At 43.3% G+C, this 20108-nt stretch overlaps 1 protein-coding gene across 1 annotated transcript; it reads right to left on the reverse strand.

Moving 5' to 3' along the window:
* Positions 1-6367: 6367 nt before the first annotated feature.
* On the reverse strand, positions 6368-7309 carry LOC122734269 (mitochondrial uncoupling protein 2-like). The gene is given in 4 exon segments (XM_043974976.1): positions 6368-6659; positions 6661-6757; positions 6947-7129; positions 7165-7309. Coding segments are annotated over 4 exon segments (717 nt in total).
* Positions 7310-20108: the final 12799 nt, after the last annotated feature.

Below are 20108 nucleotides of genomic sequence, written 5' to 3' on the forward strand. Positions count from 1 at the left end.
CCTTTTGATTCCCATCCTTAGTTTCAAAATATTTTCATTTATCAGTTTGAATTTTAATACTCTGTCAGTGTATCATTGTTACAGTTAAGGTCTCTATGACCTGCCTCTTTATGTTCTTGTTATGGGTGCTGATTAATGTGGGTAACAAGAGCTTAGGCCCTGACTTATATTAATGAAGACTCATCTTTTTTTTTTTTTTTTGACTCAAGTCTTAAGTTATCCATTAACCGGAGTCTGAATCTCTCTTAGAGTTCAGGCCTTAGGTTTTTCTGTTAGCTCCTTTTTTGCCTCCTACATCACTTTCTCCTCATAGCTAACACATGAATGAATTTAAATTCAAATAAACAAACAAAAAAAGAAAGCCATTAAACCAAATTCAAGAGAGAATTTCTTAAAAACATGTAAGACATTCATTCAACTCACTTTTTTTCCTGTTGAATACGAAAATATATTTTTGTATCTGCTTGTCTCTTAAAAACAGATCAGAGAACTAATCTACTAATCAGATCAAAGAAATTATCATCTTTAATCTCTCCAACAAAATTAACAGACAAGTCAGAGAAATTATAATTTATCTCCTACCAAAACCAGATCAAAGAACATGATATTTCCAACAAACTAAATAGGATCAGAGACAGAGAGAAAAAGCATCAATTTAATATTTTGTCCCAAGAAATATATAACTAATGATCCTGTAGAGACACGCCTCATAAGAGGGAAGCTCAGAGACTCCTCATTTCTGAGGGTATATATGTTTGTTTTTTTTAATTTACAATCATTTTCCTAAAGGCAAAATTGGCTCACGCTGAAAATGGTCTCAATTACTGCAGTCAAATTCTCCTGCAAAGAGGTGATAGTACTTTCCTGAAGAGAATCTCCAAGTGATTGCTGCTACTTAAAAGTTGAAATGGACTTCCATAAGTGGGCATCTTGCAATGCTACATGAGAAGTTGTGGCTTCTGCCTCAATCAAGTCTGAACTTGGAGGAGATCCAGCCACCTGCCTTCTTTTCCCACTATGCCCACCACTTTCAGAGATCCACAGGAAACTGGGGCTCAACCAAACACGTGATCCCTGATTACTAGAAGCACAATGATATTGGGACTGCTAGGAGGATTTCTTTGGCCTCCCCTTGGGTACAGAAGTCCTGGAAAGCTCGACCCACAATTGGGCTTTGCAGGAAAGAAGACCTTGCTCAGAATTAGGTATCATCCTGCAAGGGGAAATGTTCTTTTTAAAAATTTGCTTCATTCATTCATTCATCTATTTATTTATTTATTCATTCCTTCATTCATTTACATATACAGTTGAGGATCTTCTAAGAGCTTCTTACTGTGCCCACTTCACAGAAAACCATTATCACATTCAATTAAATTCATAACCCAAAAGAATTTAAAGAATCCAAATCTGACAACATCTCTAATATTTTTCCTTTACACATTACAAATCACCTAACTGAGATAACCATAACTATACAAATAAGGGCAGCTAGATGGCATAGTGGATAGAGCACCGGCCATGGAGTACCTGAGTTCAAATCCGGCCTCATACACTTAACACTTACTGGCTGTGTGACCCTGGGCAAGTCACTTAACCCCAATTGCCTCATACACACACAAAAACCCCCCAAACTATACAAATAGAGAGTCATAGTAATAAATTCACTTAAAATAAGACCAGAATTGATTCAATTAAACCTGAAACTATTCTCCAAATGATATAATATATAAAAGAATTCATAATTTCATTTTATTATTAATTCACCACATAACCATTTATTCTAAGTACTTATTATTTTCTGGTGTTTTTAAAAAATTTTCCATTACAAGAGAATTTTTTTTTCAAGTGGCAGTATGTAGTTAGTATGGGCTTTTAACGCATGGGTTCCAAATGGGTTTTAAAGCCATGTTTGTTCTCAATTTCCACCACTATAGTTTTTTTGGGAGTGTTTTCCTTTGGCAAATTGAATGAATGTCATTTTCCAAAGACTTCTGTCAACTTTCTTTACATTGCATATCTTTTCTGACTATAACAATCTTGCTGGGCCTTCTTGTAGATGGCAGTGATGGGCAATATTGCAAGTTGTTCCTTAGGATTGTGATAACTTACTTCCAGGCATTCTATTTAAGAATCAGATTTTTCCAGGAAAATGGTGTATTTTACTTCCCTGGGGATTGTCCTCCACTGCTACACCAGAAATAGCTCATGAATGTTGATTTTTCTCATGATTCCAGTGGATTCTTCTCAAAGTGGGCAACTGGTGAATTTTTCTATGGAATCCATGTTCCAGTCTTTGGAGGATGGGACTTCAACAGCAGGGCACTTTCATGCCAATAGGAATATTTTTCCAGTTTCAGATTGGAATACATCTTTTTCTGGGTTTCTGTTCTCACTCGACTTCCCACATTGCTATAGAAAAATTTGCTTTGGTATTTCTTGGGATAAAGCTCATGCATTTGATGGGGGTAAACAAGCTATTTGTGGGCAATTTTTCCTTCCATATGTATGTGTTACATGCAATCAGCTATTTTGATGACTGGTTTTACCTGGGCTTTAATTTTTTTTTTTGCTTAATAATGTAATTTTATCTATTTTCTCACAATCTAAGACTGACTTTTATGTTTACCAATTTGATAGGTGTGAAGTGAAACATCAGAATTATTTTAAGTTGTATATCTCTTCTTAGTGATTTGGAACATTTTTTCATATGGTTAAAGAGAGTGAATTCTTTTTTGGGGGGAGGCGGGGCAGGACAAAGAAGGTTAGTTAAGTGACTTGCCCAGGATCACACAGCTAGTAAGTGTCAAGTGTCTGAGGTCAGATTTGAACTCAAGTCCTCCTGAGTCCAGGGCCAGTGCTTGAGAGTTAATTCTTTTGAAAACTAGGTGTTTATTTCTTATATACTGGGGAACACAAACCCATTTCATACATAGTAGTGGGTGCTTCTGAAAGCTCTGTCCTATATAATTATCACCTTTTTTTAAATAGGATTCAAAAACTTATACATCCATCTTGGGTTTCTCCCCTGAGCTTCTCTTCCATATCACCAACAGTCTACTGGACATTTCAAAATGGATGTTAAAGAGAAATATGAAATTCATGGTGTCCAAAACTGAACTGATAATTTTATCCCCACACCCCAGCATCCCCTTCCTTCAAAATTCCCTTTGTCCAATCAGACAAAGCCTGGGAGTGGTTCTATTGTGTCTTGAAGATATTAAGAATGGAAAGAGAAAGGAAGAGGAATTCATTGTGAGGGGGTGGATTACAGGGTGGGGGAGGGCAAGGAAGGTTAGGGAAAAGAATTTCACATGATAGTGTACAAGTAGCCATCTCTACAAACAAGGAGGAAGGAATGGGAGAGAATAGCTAACACTTGAACCTCTCTCATCTGAATCTGCCAAAAGAAGGAAGATTAAACACACATAGTGTTGGGTACAGAAATATATTTCACTGGAAAAATAGAAGTTGGAGAGAAAGGAGTAGTAGGAATTAGAGGGAGGGATTAGTTCTAAAGAAAACAGCTACCCATTTCTCACAATCCCTCCTCTTTATTTTTGACTATTTGACTCCTCTCATTCTATTTATTGAATATCTCCTCTGCTTTTTGTCTAAATCTGTGAATCCTATGCTATCTAGGCAGATTAGAGCCTCAGATGACCCTCTTTGCCCCTCTGGGCTGTGTTTCTTTCTTGATTTAGACTCAGATTCGGAGAACTGCTCAGATGTCATGGTAAAGGGGGTGGCCAGATGCACCAACCCACAAGTCCCAGCCCAGTTAGGGGGTAAGGTTGATCTTCCACTACAATACCACTATAGGTTGGCTCAGGGGAGAATCAGGAATGAAAAATCTACTGATTTGTTCTCAGTTACTTCCCATGTTTGGACACAACTCATATTACCCAAGACCAGAAAACCTTCTCTCTCCCATCTGGAGAGACAGGTGGGATGGTTTCCTAGGACTCCAACAAAGGTGGGTATGATCTTTTCTGCTGTCCTTTATTACAGGGAAGAGTAGCTCCAAATCCCTGCAACTCTCACCCTTTGCCAACCCATTCTGGTATAATTGAAGGAGACACAGGAACTCCCCCAGCCTAAAATCTGGACTTTGAGTATGGGCAACTGGTCTTCCCAAAGCACTGATCCATTCCATCCGAGCATTTGAATCTACAAACTCAATCTCTGTCTCCACTGTCTGTCACACATCCTTAACTTCAATGGCCTGTAACTCAGGAGTTTCAGGGTTTCCTAATCTCCCCTCTGGATTCAGAGAGGTTATTTCTGGAGTCTTAAAAGGATAGGGGGATGTAGGATCCATGGGATTTTCAAAGGATATTCCTATTCTTCCTACAGGATCAGTTCCTCCTTCAGATGCCCATATAAACAATCCTTTTTGCTCCTCCACTACTTGTTTGCCTGAGCAGCTCCCACTACCCCAAAATGTTACCTCCCTTCCCCCTTTTTGTACCAGGCTTGGTATATTGTACATTAAAGTCTTTTTAAACTTCACCCTCAGTCAATCAGATTCCTTATTCACAGTCCACTGCTCATGTTTTGGCTCTGGTTTTTCTTCTGGAAAAGGTGCCTCTTCTACTTGAGAGTAGTGAATAGTGAGTAGAGTTTTGCTCCTCAGTGAATGTCAGTGAAAAGTAACACCAGGAACAGCCCTTCCCAATCAGGTTCCAACTTGTTGCTCTTCCAGGTTCTTATCAATACCCAGTCTCCAGGCTTAAATTGTTGAGCTAGAAACTCGAGAGGAGGAGTCTGGGCCAGAAGTCCCTTCTGTCGGAGTAATGAAACAGAGGCAGAGAGACCTGAAATATCAGAGAAACATGCTTTTCATTTCTATTATTGGGGACTCTGTTTCCCTTCCTAAGTAAGGATCACATATACATTTAAGGCTTGGCATACTCGATTTTCATTATACCCAAATTTAGGCAAAAGGACTGAACCTCCCTTGAGGGGAACCCAGCCCATATTAGGCAATAATATTTTATCATTCTCTTCTTACATTTTCCTCTATACTTCAAGTTTATCCCAGATTTCTAATTTGTCTCCTAAAGGGCTGTCTTTGGGAATTTGGGGGAGGTGTACTTTCTTCCTTTTCTGTATCACTAGAGATGGCATTCCTAATCTTTAATGAACCCTTTGAATTCTTGGGAACCACCCACACCTGGCACACTGCTTGGCATCTCCTGGCACATTGCTTGGCATGCCTGGTGCTTACAGACTCCAATCACCTGGCACACTGCTTGGCCTGGTTGGCACACCTGGCACCTATGGACTTTAACCACCTTGCACCCTGGTTGGCACATCTGGCACCTACAGTTTCTAACTGCCTGGCATCTTGACACACCTGGTACCTATGGACTCTAACCACCTGGTACCTTGGCACACCCAAAACCAAGAAAGAGAATCCAGGAACCCCAGGATCCTGCATCAGGAGTGAAAAGCTGTTCCAGTGAGAGATGCCAAGAATGCCCCATGCTGTTCAAAGATTTATCTAACAAATTATTTAACATAACAAAACATTTGATAAGTTACCCTCCTCTACTTCTCTTGAAACAAAGTTGAGATGTTAAAAACTTCCACAAGCCACCTGCAAAGGAGTCCATCCTATACCTTTCTAATTAAATATAAAACAATTAAGAATAGAGTTTTCATCTTTGTTTCATAAAGAATCTAATACCATTGGTACCAGATGCCATGGCCAAATTCAACATTGTGTTTATCATGCCACCTGGCATGATCATGGGGGTTACCATAAAAGAATAGAAGTTGCTAAGCCTCATGGAATATAGTGCAGGGGAACCAAGTCCTCTCTCCCAGTGGATAGTTACCTTGTTTGCTCAGATCTGATAACTCAGAATAAAGGTAATTAATGTAAAAGATGTAAATCTCTATAAATAGAAAACTTCTGTCTGAATCAATGAGGAGGAGGGCTATATAGGTACAATTTCTTACACAAAAGCTGCAGTGAAAGTTTTTAGTTAATCAATAAACTCAAATAGTATTTAACCCTTAGCAAAATCATAAAACCAATTTACAATAGCATGCAACAATTGCTAAATATTACCATAATTTCCATCTGTCAACAGTTTACCAATTAAAACATGGAATCAATTTTCTCAGGATTTTAAAGTGGAATTCTCTTTTGGGGGGTGCCGTTCTGGTGTGGCTTTATTAGAAGTAAGGAAAGCTTAAGAACTGGGTGAGGCTGCCATGGGAAAGGATAAAATGGGGCTAACTCTAGGGCAGGGGGGTTCTTCAGGGGAGAAGAAGAGGGAAAGAAAAATGGGATGGGAGGTAGGTTGGGGTCTGGACTCCAAGGGGAGGGGTGTACAGCAGAGAGCTAGCTGGAGACGGCTCAGAAAGGAGCTTCCCGGGAAGTGCGAGTGGCCATCAGGGCCCATTTCAGTTGCTTGTAGGTGACAAACATCACTACATTCCAGGATCCCAAGTGGAGGAAGGAAGCCATGAACCCTTTGTAGAAGGCTTGGGGTCGATCCTTCCAGAGCATGGTGAGGGCACAGTGGCCAGCACTAGCATACTGGCCCGAGGCAGAGTTCATGTATCTTGTCTTGACCACATCCACAGGGGAGGCAATGATCGTGGTGCAGAAGCCAGCCCCAAAGGCTGATGTGAAATGGCATGGAAGCCATGAAGTGGGCCTTCAGGAGGGCATCTTTGATGAGATTGTATGTCACCAGCTCAGCACAGTTGACAATAGCATTGCAGACAACAGTGGGTGAAGTTCCTTTCCATAGGCCCGAAGCCCTTCCTCTCTGGTGATAGTCTTATTAGGTATCCAGTGTACCCTAGTATCTCCGGCTGCCACCTGCAAGAGCCTGGGCCTGGAAATGTACCTTCACCATATCTGTGGGTTGGGTTACGGCCCCTGCCCCTGTGGTACAGCCTGCCAGGAGGCGGCTCCCAGTGCCCACATGCTCAGATCCCTTGGTGTAGAACTGCTTAACAGAGTCATAGAGGCCAATGTGGACAGAGGCAAAACTCATCTGGCACTGCAAGCCAGCCACCAGCCCATTGTACAGGCTGCCAGGGCCCTCAGTGTTCACCATGGTCAGAATGGCGCCCAAGACACCCCGATACTGGGCAGTGGCAGAGGAAGCTTGGACAACACCGCCCGACACCGCCCCGCCCCGCCCCCCCCCCCCCCTTGTATCTGCAGCTGGACTTTGGCTGTGTCCAGGGGGAAGGTGATGAGGTCAGCGATGCAGGCAGCAGTGCCAGCCCCAATGAACTTGATGGTGGCTGTTGGGGGCACATCTGTAGGCTTAAATCCAACCATGATTTGATGCTGGTTTTCTGCCACTTCCCAGGAGGCAGAGAAATGGTAAGATGGCCTCCCATGATTAAGACGAAATAGAAGAACTCTGCTGGAGTCCTGACTTGGAGGGTCTCACTATGATGGTACCTTGATCAAGGTTCTCTAAAGGTATCCTGCTCTTCAAAGTTGCTCACAGCAACCATGGCCCACTTCCCTTGATTTTCCATAGAAAATTGCTGGGAAATTGAACACCTAATGATCATACTATGTGCCCGGGAAAGTAAAGGAAAACAAGAGGAAGTGGTGTCCGGAAGCACTAGCCCTTCGGTGGAGGGTGGAGGGTGGAGGGCTGGAGGGGCTGCCTGGTTCTCTATTGGGTCACTAAAAAGTCACAGTCTTGGACTGGGGAGATGTGCTGTGAAACCAAAGCAGCTGCTTTCAAAGTGGAATTCTCAAACATTTTTTTTAAACTTTTTTTTCTAAGAAAAGGCACTGAATTCACACTTCCCTTTCCCAAGCAAATGAATTGCTTGGGGCTAACTGATCTTTGTTAATCCCAGACTCTAGAAGGACCCTTAGGCCTCTCCCACCTTCTCTAGTTTACCTGCAAAGTTCCCTAGGGCAAATTAAAAGAACCCCCTCCCCAGGAGACCAAACTGAAGGACAGACACACAAAGTAACTCCAGGACCAGAGCCCTTCACTCCAGTCTCCCCTACCCCCAGGGAAGACAAGATTAGGTGTGGCTGCTGTCCCTGTTGTGTGAGGGGGAGAGAGAGGTGACCTGAGGGATCTGGAGCTGCCCCTCACCCAAATTCTCTCAGCCACCACCAGTGGGGAATGGCCCTCTCCTAACAAGATACCCCTTCAGTCAGATGATGACCCCACTGGACCACCACACACACACACACACACACACACACACACACACACAAATGCCTGCTCATCTCCTACTCAGGGAGAAAGGCATCCCAGAGGGCCACGCCTCTGAATAATGCTTTCTTCTGAGATGAAATTTAGGGACCTCTCTCCTGGCTTTCCCCTCAAACAAAACACTTTACTAAACCCCGATAACATTTTGCTCTATCCTCAATCCTAGGAGGTAAGCTTTCATTCATAAATTCACCCAATACTCCTGCAAAAGACATATAGCAGTGACTCCCCACCATGAGCCTAACAAACCAGAGCACAGGTTTTTTCCTTCCTCCCCACAGCAGTCCCTGTTTTGATAAATTCTTACCCCCTTGGTGAGCATGCTCCACCCTGCATTTTTGACGTCTCTGCTGAGTTCCCCAGACTCAGGAGTGGGGGGGGGGGGCCTCCGAGCTCCAACCATTGTGGGCAAAGAGAGCTGGGAGTGCTGGAACATGGAGGGAGGGTCCCCCCAGCTCCTTACATCTCAGTGGGACCTCCAATTGTAAGGGAAACATCCATCCTCTTCTCAATAATTCTTGGGAATTCAGCAGCAAAGTGATAAAGGCTTTATTTTCTTCTGATGAGAAGTAGGCACCCTAGTGTGCAGCTAGTGGGTGCCCAGAAGGGGGCTCGAAGGCCCTGTTTTATACCCTAGTCTCTAACTTGAATGGACCCTCCCCTTTTTCATCACTAGTGGGGTTAAAATCTACATGCAAAAACTAGCTAATTGGAACACAGTATTCCCACCCCTCTTCCTTGTATGGGCATAACTCAGGAGTGGACCTTATACTTCCTTATATGGACAAACTCTGAAGCAGAACTTATTGAGATCAGGGTTCCTTGAACCATGTGACTTTGCTAACCTGAGGGGGAGGAGGGGACCTGAGACCTTTGTCCTACAAACAGGTCAGGGGAGTATGACTGACTGTTATATCCACATTGAGAGGAGACAACTACCCATTTCTCACAGAAAAGTTTGTCATTTTGAGGATACTTTAGTTGTTCTGGTTGTCTTCTACCTGGGATGGTCCTTGGAATATTTTTCTTTTCTGGAATTACAGCTGATCAATCATCTGTTCCCTCAGCATTGCTTTTCAATCAATTTACATTTCATTTGTTTTCACAGGATTTTTGGTTCCAGATTTTTATCCTCCCCTCCCTTCCCTTCCCCATCCCCCAAGATGGAAAGTGATCTGATATAAGTTATCAATATACATTAAACATTTCTGCATTAGTCATATTGTGAAAGAAGCAGAACACAAGGGGAAAACCTCCTAAAAGAGGGGGAAAAAACTAGCTAAGAAATTAAAAAAGTATGGTTCAATGTGCATTCAGAATCTACCTTTCTTTTTTCTGGATGTGGAGAACATTTTCTATCTTGAGTTCTTTGAAATTGTTTTGGATCATTGCACTGCTGAGAAGAGCCAAGCTGATCATCACACAATGTTGCTGTTGCTGTGTACAATGTTCTCCTGGTTCTATTCATTTCACTCAGCATTATTTCATGTAAGTGCTTCCAAGTTTCTCTGAAACCCTCTTGCTCATCTTTTTTTTTTGTTTTGTTTTGTTGTTGTTGTTGTTGTTTGTGTGAGGCAATTGGGGTTAAGTGACTTTCCCAAGGTCACTGTGAGAAATGGGTAGTTGTCTCTTCTTAATGTGGATAGTCAGTCACTCCCCTGACCTGTTTGTAGGACAAAGGTCTCAGATCCCCTCCTCCCCCTCAGGTTAGCAAGGTCACATGGTTCAAGGAGCCCTGGTCTCAATTAGGTCCTCTCCAGAGTTGTGTCCATATAAGGAAGTATAAGGTCCACTCCTGAGTTATGCTCATACAAGGAAGAGGGGTGGGAATACTACATTCCAATTAGCTAGTTTGTAACCCCAACCAGTGATGAAAAAGGGGAAGGAGAAGAGGATGAATTTTTCCCTCACAATTGGAGGTTCCACCGAGATGTAAGGAGCTGCGGGGCCCTCCAGGTTCCAGCACTCCCAGTGCCCTTCACCAGCGATGGTCGATGGTCGAAGCCGGAGCCCCGAGGGGTTCAAGGAACTCAGCAGAGAAATCACAAACGCAAACGCAGGGTGGAGCATGCTCACCAAGGGGGTAAGAATTTATCAAAACAGGAATTGCCGTGGGGAGGAAGGAAAAGCCAGAGCTCTGGTTTGTTAGGCTCATGGTCGGGAGTCACTGCTATAGGTCTTTTGCAGGGGTATTGGGTGAATTTATGAATGTTAAAGCTTACCTCCCAGGATTGTGAGAATAGAGCAAAATGTTACTGGAGTTTAGTATAATGTTTTCTTTGGGCAGGAAAGCCAGGAGGGAGGTCCCTGAATTTCATCTCATGAGAAGAGAGCATGGTGAGGAGGCATGGCTAGGTCTGATGGGGTCATCATCTGACTGAAAGGGTATCTTGTTAGGGGAGGGCCATCCCCCACTGGTGGTGGGCTCCAGATCCCTCAGGTCAGATCTCTCTCCCCCTCACACAACAGGGACAGCAGCCACACCTAATCTTGTCTTCCCTGGGGGTGGATGAGACTGGAGTGAAGGGTGGTGGTCCTGGAGTTACTTAGTATCTCTTGAAGAGTGTCCGTCCTTTGGTTTGGTTTTGTGGGGAGGGGGTTCTTTTTAATTTACTCCAGGAAACTTCTCCAGTAAACTAGGTCCATTAGAAAAACAAAAGGGTTTGCTTGGGAAAGATGGGGGAGGCCTAAAGGTCCTTCAAGAGTCTGGGATTAACAAAGATCGTTAGCCCCAGGCAATTCATTTGCTTGGGAAAGGGGAGTGTGAATTCAGTGCCATTTCTTAGAAAAGAAAAAGTTTAAAAAGTTTGAGAATTCTACTTTAAAATCCTGAGAAAACTGATTCCATGTTTTAATTGGTAAACTGTTGACAGATGGATATTATGGTAATATTTAGCAGTTGTTGCATGCTGTTGTAAATTGGTTTTGTGATTTTGCTAAGGGTTAAATACTGTAACTGAAAGCCTTCCCTGAAGCTTTTAGATATTCATTCTTTTACATTAATTGCCTTTCTCCTGAGTTATCAGATATGAGCAAACAAGGTACCAACTATCCACGGGGAGAGGGTTTCCCCTACACTGTATTCCATGAGGCTTGGCAACTTTTGTTCTTTTATAGTAACCCCCATGATCATGCCAGGTGGCATGATAAACACAATGTTGAATTTGGCCATGGCAACTGGTATCAATGGTATTAGATTCTTTAATTGTCTTATATTAAATTAGAAGCGTAAAGATGATCACTTTATGGACTCCTTTGCAGGTGGCTTGGGGAAGTTTTTAACAGCATGGGGCATTCTTGGCATCTCTCACTGAAACAGCTTTTCACTCCTGATGCAGGATTCTGGGGTTCCTGGATTCTCTTTCTTGGTTTTGGGTGTGCCATGGTCCCAGGTGGTTAAAGTCCATGTGTGCCAAGGTGCCAGGTGTGCCAACCAGGGTGCCAGGCGTTTAAAGTCCGTAGGTAACTGGGGTGCCATGGTGCCAGGCGGTTAAAGTCCATAGGTACCTGGGGTGCTGAGATGCCAGGTATGCCAACCAGGGTGCCAGGCAGTTAAAGTCCATAGGTGCCAGGAGTGCCAACCAGGCCAAGAAGTGTGCCAGGTGATTGGAGTCTGTAAGCACCAGGTGTGCCAAGCAATATACCAGGAGATGCCAAGTAGTGTGCCAGGCAGGGGTGGTCCCCAAGAATGCAAAGGGTTCATTTAAGATGAGGAATGCCATCTCTAGTGATACAGAAAAGGAAGAAAGTAAAATATTGTTGCCTACTATGGGCTGGGGTTCCCCTCAAGGGAGGTTCAGTCCTTTTGCCTAAATTTGGGTCTAATGAAAATTGGGTATGCCAAGCCTTAAATGTATATGTGATCTTTGCTTGGGAAGGGAAACAGAGTCCCCAATAATAGAAATGAAAAGCATGTTTCTCAGATATTTCTGGTCTCTGCCTCTGTTTCTTTACTCTGACAGAAGGGAATTCTGGCCCAGACTCCTTGAGTTTCCAGTTCACCAATTTAAGCCTGGAGACTGGGTATTGATAAGAGCCTGGAAGAGCAGCAAGTTGGAGCCTGATTGGGAAGGGCCATTCCTGGTGCTACTTTTCACTGACATTGCAGTGAGGACTGAGGAGCAAAACTGGACTCCCTACTCTCAAGTAAAAGGGACACATTTTCCAGAAGAAAAACCAGAGCCAAAACACGAGCAGTGGACTGTGAATAAGGAATCTGATCGACCGAGGGTGAAGTTTAAAAAGACTTTAATGTACAATATATACCAAGCCTGGTACAAAAAGGGGGAAGGGAGGTAACATTTTGGGGTAGTGGGAGCTGCTCATGCAAACAAGTAGTGGAGGAGCAAAAAGGATTGTTTATATGGGCATCTGAAGGAGGAACTGATCCCGTAGGAAGAATAGGAACATCCTTGGAAAATCTCATGGATCCTACATCCCCCTATCCTTTTAAGACTCCAGAAATAACTTCTCTAAGTCCAGAAGGGAAATTAGGAAACAACAGGCCAGTGAAGTTAAGGATGTGAGACAGACAGTGGAGACAGAGACTGGGTTTGGAGATTCAAATGCTCGGATGGAATGGGTCAGTGCTTTGGGAAGACCAGCTGCCCATACTCAAAGTCCAGATTTTAGGCTGGGGGAGTTCCTGTGTCTCCTTCAATTATACCAGAATGCGTTGGCAAAGGGTGGGAGTTGAGGGATTTGGAGCTACTCTTCCCTGTAATAAAGGACAGCAGAAAAGATCATACCCACCTTTGTTGGAGTCCTAGGAAACCATCCTGCCTGTCTTTCCAGATGGGTGAGAGGTTTTCTGGTCTTGGGTAATATGAGTTGTGTCCAAACATGGGAAGTAACTGAGAACAACTCAGTAGATTTTTCATTCCTGATTCTCCCCTGAGCTGACCTATGGTGGTATTGTGGTGGAAGATCAACCTTACCCCCTAACTGGGCTGGGACTTGTGGGTTGGTGCATCTGGCCACCCCCTTTACCATGGCATCTGAGCATTTCTCCAAATCTGAGTCTAAATCAAGAAAGAAACACAGCCCAGAGGGGCAAAAAGGGTCATCTGAGGCTCTAATCTGCCTAGACAGCATAGGATTCACAGATTTAGACCAAAAGGCAGAGGAGATATTCAATAAATAGAATGAGAGGAGCCAAATAGTCAAAAATAAAGAGGAGGGATTGTGAGAAATGGGTAGTTGTCTCCTCTCAATGTGGATATAACAGTCAGTCATACTCCCCTGACCTGTTTGTAGGACAAAGGTCTCAGATCCCCTCCTCCCCCTCAGGTTAGCAAGGTCACATGGTTCAAGGAGCCCTGGTCTCAATTAGGTCCTCTCCAGAGTTGTGTCCATATAAGGAAGTATAAGGTCCACTCCTGAGTTATGCCCATACAAGGAAGAGGGGTGGGAATACTGCGTTCCGATTAGCTAGTTTTTCCGCATAGATTGTAACCCCGACCAGTGATGAAAAAGGGGAAGGTCCATTCGCATTAGGGATTAGGGTATAAAACAGGGCCTGTGAGCCCCCTTTCTGGGCACCCACTAGTTGAACACTAGGGTGCCTCCTTCTCATGAGAAGAAAATAAAGCCTTTGTCACCTCGCTGCTGAGTTCCTGAGAATTATTGAGAAGAGGATGAATTTTTCCTTCACAGTCACACAGCTAGTAAGTATCAGGTGTCTGAGGCTGGATTTGAACTCAGGTCTTTCTGATTCCAGGGCCGGTGTTCTATTCACTGCACCACCTAGCTGCCGGGCACACCCCCCCCCCCCCCCCCCCCCCCCCCCCCCGCCTTTGGACTGCTCATCGTTTTTTTGTTTTTGTTTTTTTGGTGAGGCAATTGGGGTTAAGTGACACAACTAGTGTTAAGTGTCTGAGGCCGGATTCGAACTCAGGTCCTCCTGAATCCAGGGCCAGTGCTCTATCCAGTGCACCACTTAGCTGCCCCCATCATTTTTTACAGTACAATAATATTTCATTACAGAGTAATTTTCTCTTGTACAGGTTGCCCTGGCACCAGGTTTTTCTGTTCTTTGTAAAGCTAGACTTTCACTTAAGATTGATTTAGAAGACAGGAAGCAGGAAAGGCCAGAATTACAGTGAAATGGGGGAGGAACTGATGGGTCCTTAGGATTCCTCTGTAAAGAATTACACTCTCACACAAGACCTAATTAGGAGTAAGAGAACAGGTTTATTGGGGTACAAGAGAAACCGGCCAGGAGGAAGGTTTTGCAAGAACAAAACGCTTTCCTCCCCGGCTAACTTGTGGGGTGCCCTGAGGTTTCAAGGAAAAAGTTCCTTGAACCCCCCAGAGAATTGTTGGGGTGACCAGGGCCCATAATTCTCCCATGACAACAGGATGGCCCTTTGGCTGTTAAAGTCATGGGAGTGTGCATGGGTAGAGTAACTACAGTGTAGTGATCTAGAGCCTCCACCCTAATAGTGGCAGGGTGAAGAGTGGGTGTAGGGAGTGGAGTGGGTGGAATAGGAGACAGTCTCTGTCATGGTGGGAGTAGCAAGAGGGAAGGCCATGGTAGGAGCAGGAGGTGGGGTCACAAGAGGGTGAAAGAAGTGGGGTCACAGGAGGAAGGGGCTGAGCCTCAGCCACTAGAAGAGAAGTGGAGTCTTCCTGGAAGGGAAGTGGAATCTGCCAGAAGATGCAGGATTACTGTCTCCACATGCCTAGTAGCAGTATTCCAACATTGTGTCCCAGCCCAGTGGATGGGGACCTAGGAGGGATTAGGGCAATTAGGAGGGAAGCTGTAAAAAGAAGGGGTGAAAAGGTAACAACATAGAGGACATGACAGGAAATACATGGGGTTAAGATTTGAAAAAAGTGAGGAGCAGAAGAGTTTAAAAGAGGAGGAGTTGAGGCAGACTGCAGAGGTGAGAGTCCATTCAGCAAGGCACAAATAGGGGAGGGGGAGGGACCTCTTGCATGGTCTTCTCACTCAGTCTCTTCCACAGATCCCACTAAGCCAAATGGTTTGGATATGGAGATATGGGGGAAAGATTTTTGAGAATATTTTAACCTGTTGCCTTATGTGGGAAATGTGGGGTACCCCCCCAAAGTTAACTGAAACTGTCTGGGGAACAAGTGAGAATGATGTGGGATGGAATTAGGGTCAAATTGATCATGAGTCATCCCAAAAGAATTGAGACTCAGTGACTCAGTTTCCCAAGTTTTATTGCAATACTCTGAGTTATCATAGGATGAGAAAAGTAGAAAAGTGTCTCTAGAATAGTGAAAGAAAAGATAGTGTCATGAGGTGCAGAGCACTCCAGTAGTTCTCTGGGGCATGCCAAGGAATCTTCTTGAGAAACTAAACCAGAGGACAGATAATGCCTAGAGAGATAAGCTGAACCAAATCGGACTGAGCTAGTTTGGGATTCCTACCCTTCATTCTGGTCTCCCTGACCCTGGGGAGATAAATTTGGGTGTGGCTGTGGCCTTTGTGTTCTGAAGAGGGATCTGTAGCCACCCCTCACCCAATTCCTCTAGTCACTACCAGTGGGGGATGGTCCTCCACTCCTCACCCAATTCCCCCAGCCAGTGAGGGATGGTCCTTTCTCACTAAAGGAACTTTTCATGGGCAGATGGTCCACCCCCATCAGTCCTCTATAAAAGTACCTTCCAGTCTCCTGTTTGAGGAGATTTGGTACCTCTGAGCCATGTGCTTTATGCCAAATCTCCCCATGAAAAGTCCAAGGATTTCTTTCATGGTTTCCCTCCTCCCACCCTTCCCTTCCCTTGCTCCTAAACAAACTACCACCTTATTCTAACTAAGTTTTGTGTGCAAGAGGGTGTAATTCTTTAAAGAGGAATTCCTAAGAACCCCAACCCCTACCCAACCTGTACCCCATTTCCCACCATTACAATAGTTATATTTATGGTATGGATAATTGATTATCAGTGTCATGATGATCTCCACCTTTGGAAGGTACAGGGTAGGACCTGTCCTCATTATAATAATCTAAGGCAACCCCTGAGGTGGGTACCTTTTTTCCATGGAGGTGTTTTTTTGGGATTTACAAATCATAAGGGGACAAATTTGGCTTTTTCTGCACATATCTGTTTCTGTTTCCCATGGCTAGTTTCAAAATATCTTCATTTGTCATTTATTTCTAGCCTGAGTTTCTATAGTCTGTTAATTTTATCATTGTTATATAACCTTTATGTCCCCATTATGGGTACTGATTTCTGTGACTACGAGAACTTAGCATCCTGACTTGTAAGTTATGCATTAACTGGGGTCTGACTCCCTTTTAGAGCTCATATCTGAATTAGAGCTTGGGTCTTAGGTTTTTCTATTAACCCCTTTTTGCTTCTTACATCAAGAAGTGAATTAAGATCCATCAGGAAGACTAGAAAGAGGTGATTCAAAGGCTGATGTCCACAGGTGGGGTTTAATTTAAATACAGGCCTTCTCAAAGAAAATTCCCATGGGAAGAAGTAACTGAGTGACTGGGCAGTGCCTGTCTGTAGATTGTAATTCTTGGGGAGCTTGGGGGGGTGCAAATCACTACTATATAAACAGGCCTGTGAGCCTGCAGGTTGCTCCACCCCACTGGGGGGGCGGGGAGCAGTCCATTCTCTCACATAACTCATCAGGATTTCTATACATGACCAACTAGACTCCAAAGAATTCACTTTGGAGAATATGAATTATACAGTACAGAGGAAAGAGGTGATGTATATATATAATCCAATAGGAAATATTCTTCACCAGTCATAATTCTAGAAAAGAAAAACGCTGCACAGCTTATCCCAGGTAGAAGACAAGCTAGAACACTAAAGATGCCAAGTGTGACAAAGTTCTGGAACTGGGATTGCATAAGAAAAATGCAGAAAAGGAGGAAACCTTGCCTTTTACTGGATCCTCAGGAGACATAATGATTACCTAAGGCCAAAAACAGCTTTAAAAAAAAGCAGGTCTCTTTAGAAAGGTAAAGTCCAGGTAACCCCAAGCATCAAATACTTGGACCATTTTAACACGTTAAAAATGGAAAGAAGAATTTGGCCACAATTTGCTTGTTTCCCCTAGAAAAATGCCTGAGATCTGTCCCAGGAACTACCAAGGAAGATGCTGTAGCAAATACAGAATTTGAGGAGAATCCAGGAACCAGAAAAGGAAGGATCCCTTTCTTGGAGGAGCAAAGAATTCCACTAGCAGGCTGACACGTGGATAAAATTCCATAGTTGCTCACATTGAAAAGAATCAACTGCCATCATAGGAGATAGTCATATGTCCAAAATATTTCAGCTGTGGCAGTGAAGGACAATGCCACAAGGATATAAAGGCCACCATTTTCCTGGGAAAAAATGAATATTAAATTTCAAACTTAGCAGAAATTTTACCTCTATGCCATGGGATGTCCTTAATATTTCTCATCACTACTACCTATACAAATTTCAAATAATGGATGAAAAAGAAATGAAAGCATATGAATCATACAATACACCAAAGGGAAATAATTGACAACTATCTGATGATAACCATAGAGATGAGATCTCCAAAAAAAAAAATATGGCTTTAATCCCAAGTGAAACCCCACCAACATCCTTGCACTGAAAAGCAGCTAAGGCCAATGGATATTCCCCCCATTTAGGATGATTTTATATTTCAAGGATAAAATAGAAGAAGAAAGCAAGTGTTTGGCATTAGAAAATCAGAAATTGAGCTCATTTCGCTGTCATCAGATCCAGCTCTAGGTCAAGATTGTCATGCAGTCTTCCTCCACTGTGACTTTTACATCAAAAATTCAGAAATTACTTCCAGGGAAAAGAATCAACTCCCATCTGAAGATCCCAGAGGAAAGAGGGCATGTGAATTTAATTCAATAGAAATATTCTTCATCATACAGAATTCCAGAAAAATCCCCCACGTTGTATCCCAGGAAAACAAGCAAGAAGACTAAAGGATCCCAAACAGGACTCACTTCTGGAACCGAGATTGCATAATAAAAATGAGGAAAAGGAAGAATCCTTGGCTTTTACTGGGTAGGAGGGAAACTCTATTGTTCCCTAAGACCCAAAATAGCTAGCAAAAAAACAAGTCTCCTTAGAAAAGTAAAGTCCAGGTAATTCCAAGCATCAAATACTTGAACCCATATGAAACATTACAAATGGAAGGAAGAATTTGCCCAGAAAAATAGCTTATTTAGCCAAAGCTTGGTCTCCAGAAATGCCAAGGAAGATGTCAACACTGAAATGGAGTGTAATCTGGAAGCCAAAAAAGGAAAGATCCCATTCTTGCAGGAGCAAAGAATTCCCACTGGCATGAAAGTTCCCCAGTGTTGAAGTCCTATCCTCCAAGGGCTGGCATATGGATAAAAGTCAAAAATTCAAAAAATGCTCACAGTGAAAAGAATCAACTGGCATCTCTGGGGAAATCCATATGTACAAAACAATTCTGGTGTGTCAACGAAGGACCATTCCCCAATGATTTAAAAACACACATTTTCCTGGAAATAAATGAATTCTAAATTTCATTCTTAGTGGAAACTTTATCTCTATCTTATGAAATGTCCTGTACATTGCTCATCACTACCACCTATACAAAAGTCACCCAAGGGGCAGAGCCAAAACAACATTAAATCAAGCCTCTAAACAGATTCTGAAACTACAGAATGTACAAAAAAGACAGAGCAACACAATCTTCCAGACTGAGATAAATTAAAAGACTTCAGGAAAGGTTGGTCTCACTTATGCAGGGAGGGAGCACAGCACACCCCAGCGCAGCACAGCATGGAGGGGATTGGGGCAAGTCAGCAGGAAGTGATAGGCCACACCAGAGGAACAAAGGCCCCTTGATCTTGGCTGGGCATGCTGGTAGCGCTGTGGGCCAGTGGGAAGACCCACTAGCACCAGCTCAGAGGGCAGGCTGCCAGTTAGGAGGCTACCCACAGGACACACGCAACCAATTCTGGCCATCCCAGTGCATCAGGAAGCAAGCACAGGGTGGTGAGAAATCTGCAAGCCATAGAGGCCTCAGAGTAGAAAGCAAGTGACACAGCCCCTATCTTCCAGCACAAGAAGCTTGAAACAGTGACCCTGGTGCCCAAGGAGTGGACCTCAACTTTAAAAAAATAAATAAAAAGCTTCAATATGAGTAAGAAACAAAGAAGAGATTTCACCTTTGAGAACTTCTGTGTCAACAGAGAAGAGCCAAACATAAACTCAGAAGAGGACAATACTCTCAAATCGCCTACATGTGAAGCCTCAAGAGGGAAGATGAATGGTTCTTAAGACCAAAAAGCCTTCTTGGAAGAGCTCAAAAGGGATTTTAAAAATTAATTGAGAGAAGTAGAAGAAAAAATGGGGAGAGAAATGAAAGCAACACAAGAAAATTATAAAAAAAAGAATCAGCAGCTTGAAAAAGGAAGCACAAAGATTGACTGAAGGAAACAATTCCTTAAAAATTTAATTTGGCCAAATGGAAAAGGAGGTTCATAATTTGACTGAAGAAAACAATGTCTTAAAAATTTGAATTGGAGATTTGGAAGCTAATGACTCCATGAGACACCAGGAATCAGTCAAACAGAATCAAAAGAATGAAAAAATAGAAGAAAACGTGAAATACCTCATTGAAAAGACAACTGACCTGGAAAACAGATCCAGGAGAGACAATTTGAGAATCATTGGACTGCCCGAAAGCCACAATCAAGAAAAGAGTTTAGATAACATATTCCAGTAAATTATCAAGGAGAACTGACCTGATATTATAGAATCAGGGGATAAAATCATCATTGAAAGAATCCACTGGGGCAGCTAGGTGGCACAGTGGATAAGGCACTGGTCCTGGATTCAGGAGGACCTGAGTTCAAATCCAGCCTCAGATACTTGAAACTTACTAGCTGTGTGACCCTGGGAAAGTCACTTAACCCC

This window comes from Dromiciops gliroides, assembly GCF_019393635.1.
Source record: "Dromiciops gliroides isolate mDroGli1 chromosome X unlocalized genomic scaffold, mDroGli1.pri SUPER_X_unloc_5, whole genome shotgun sequence".
In the NCBI taxonomy this organism is placed as follows: domain Eukaryota; kingdom Metazoa; phylum Chordata; class Mammalia; order Microbiotheria; family Microbiotheriidae; genus Dromiciops; species Dromiciops gliroides.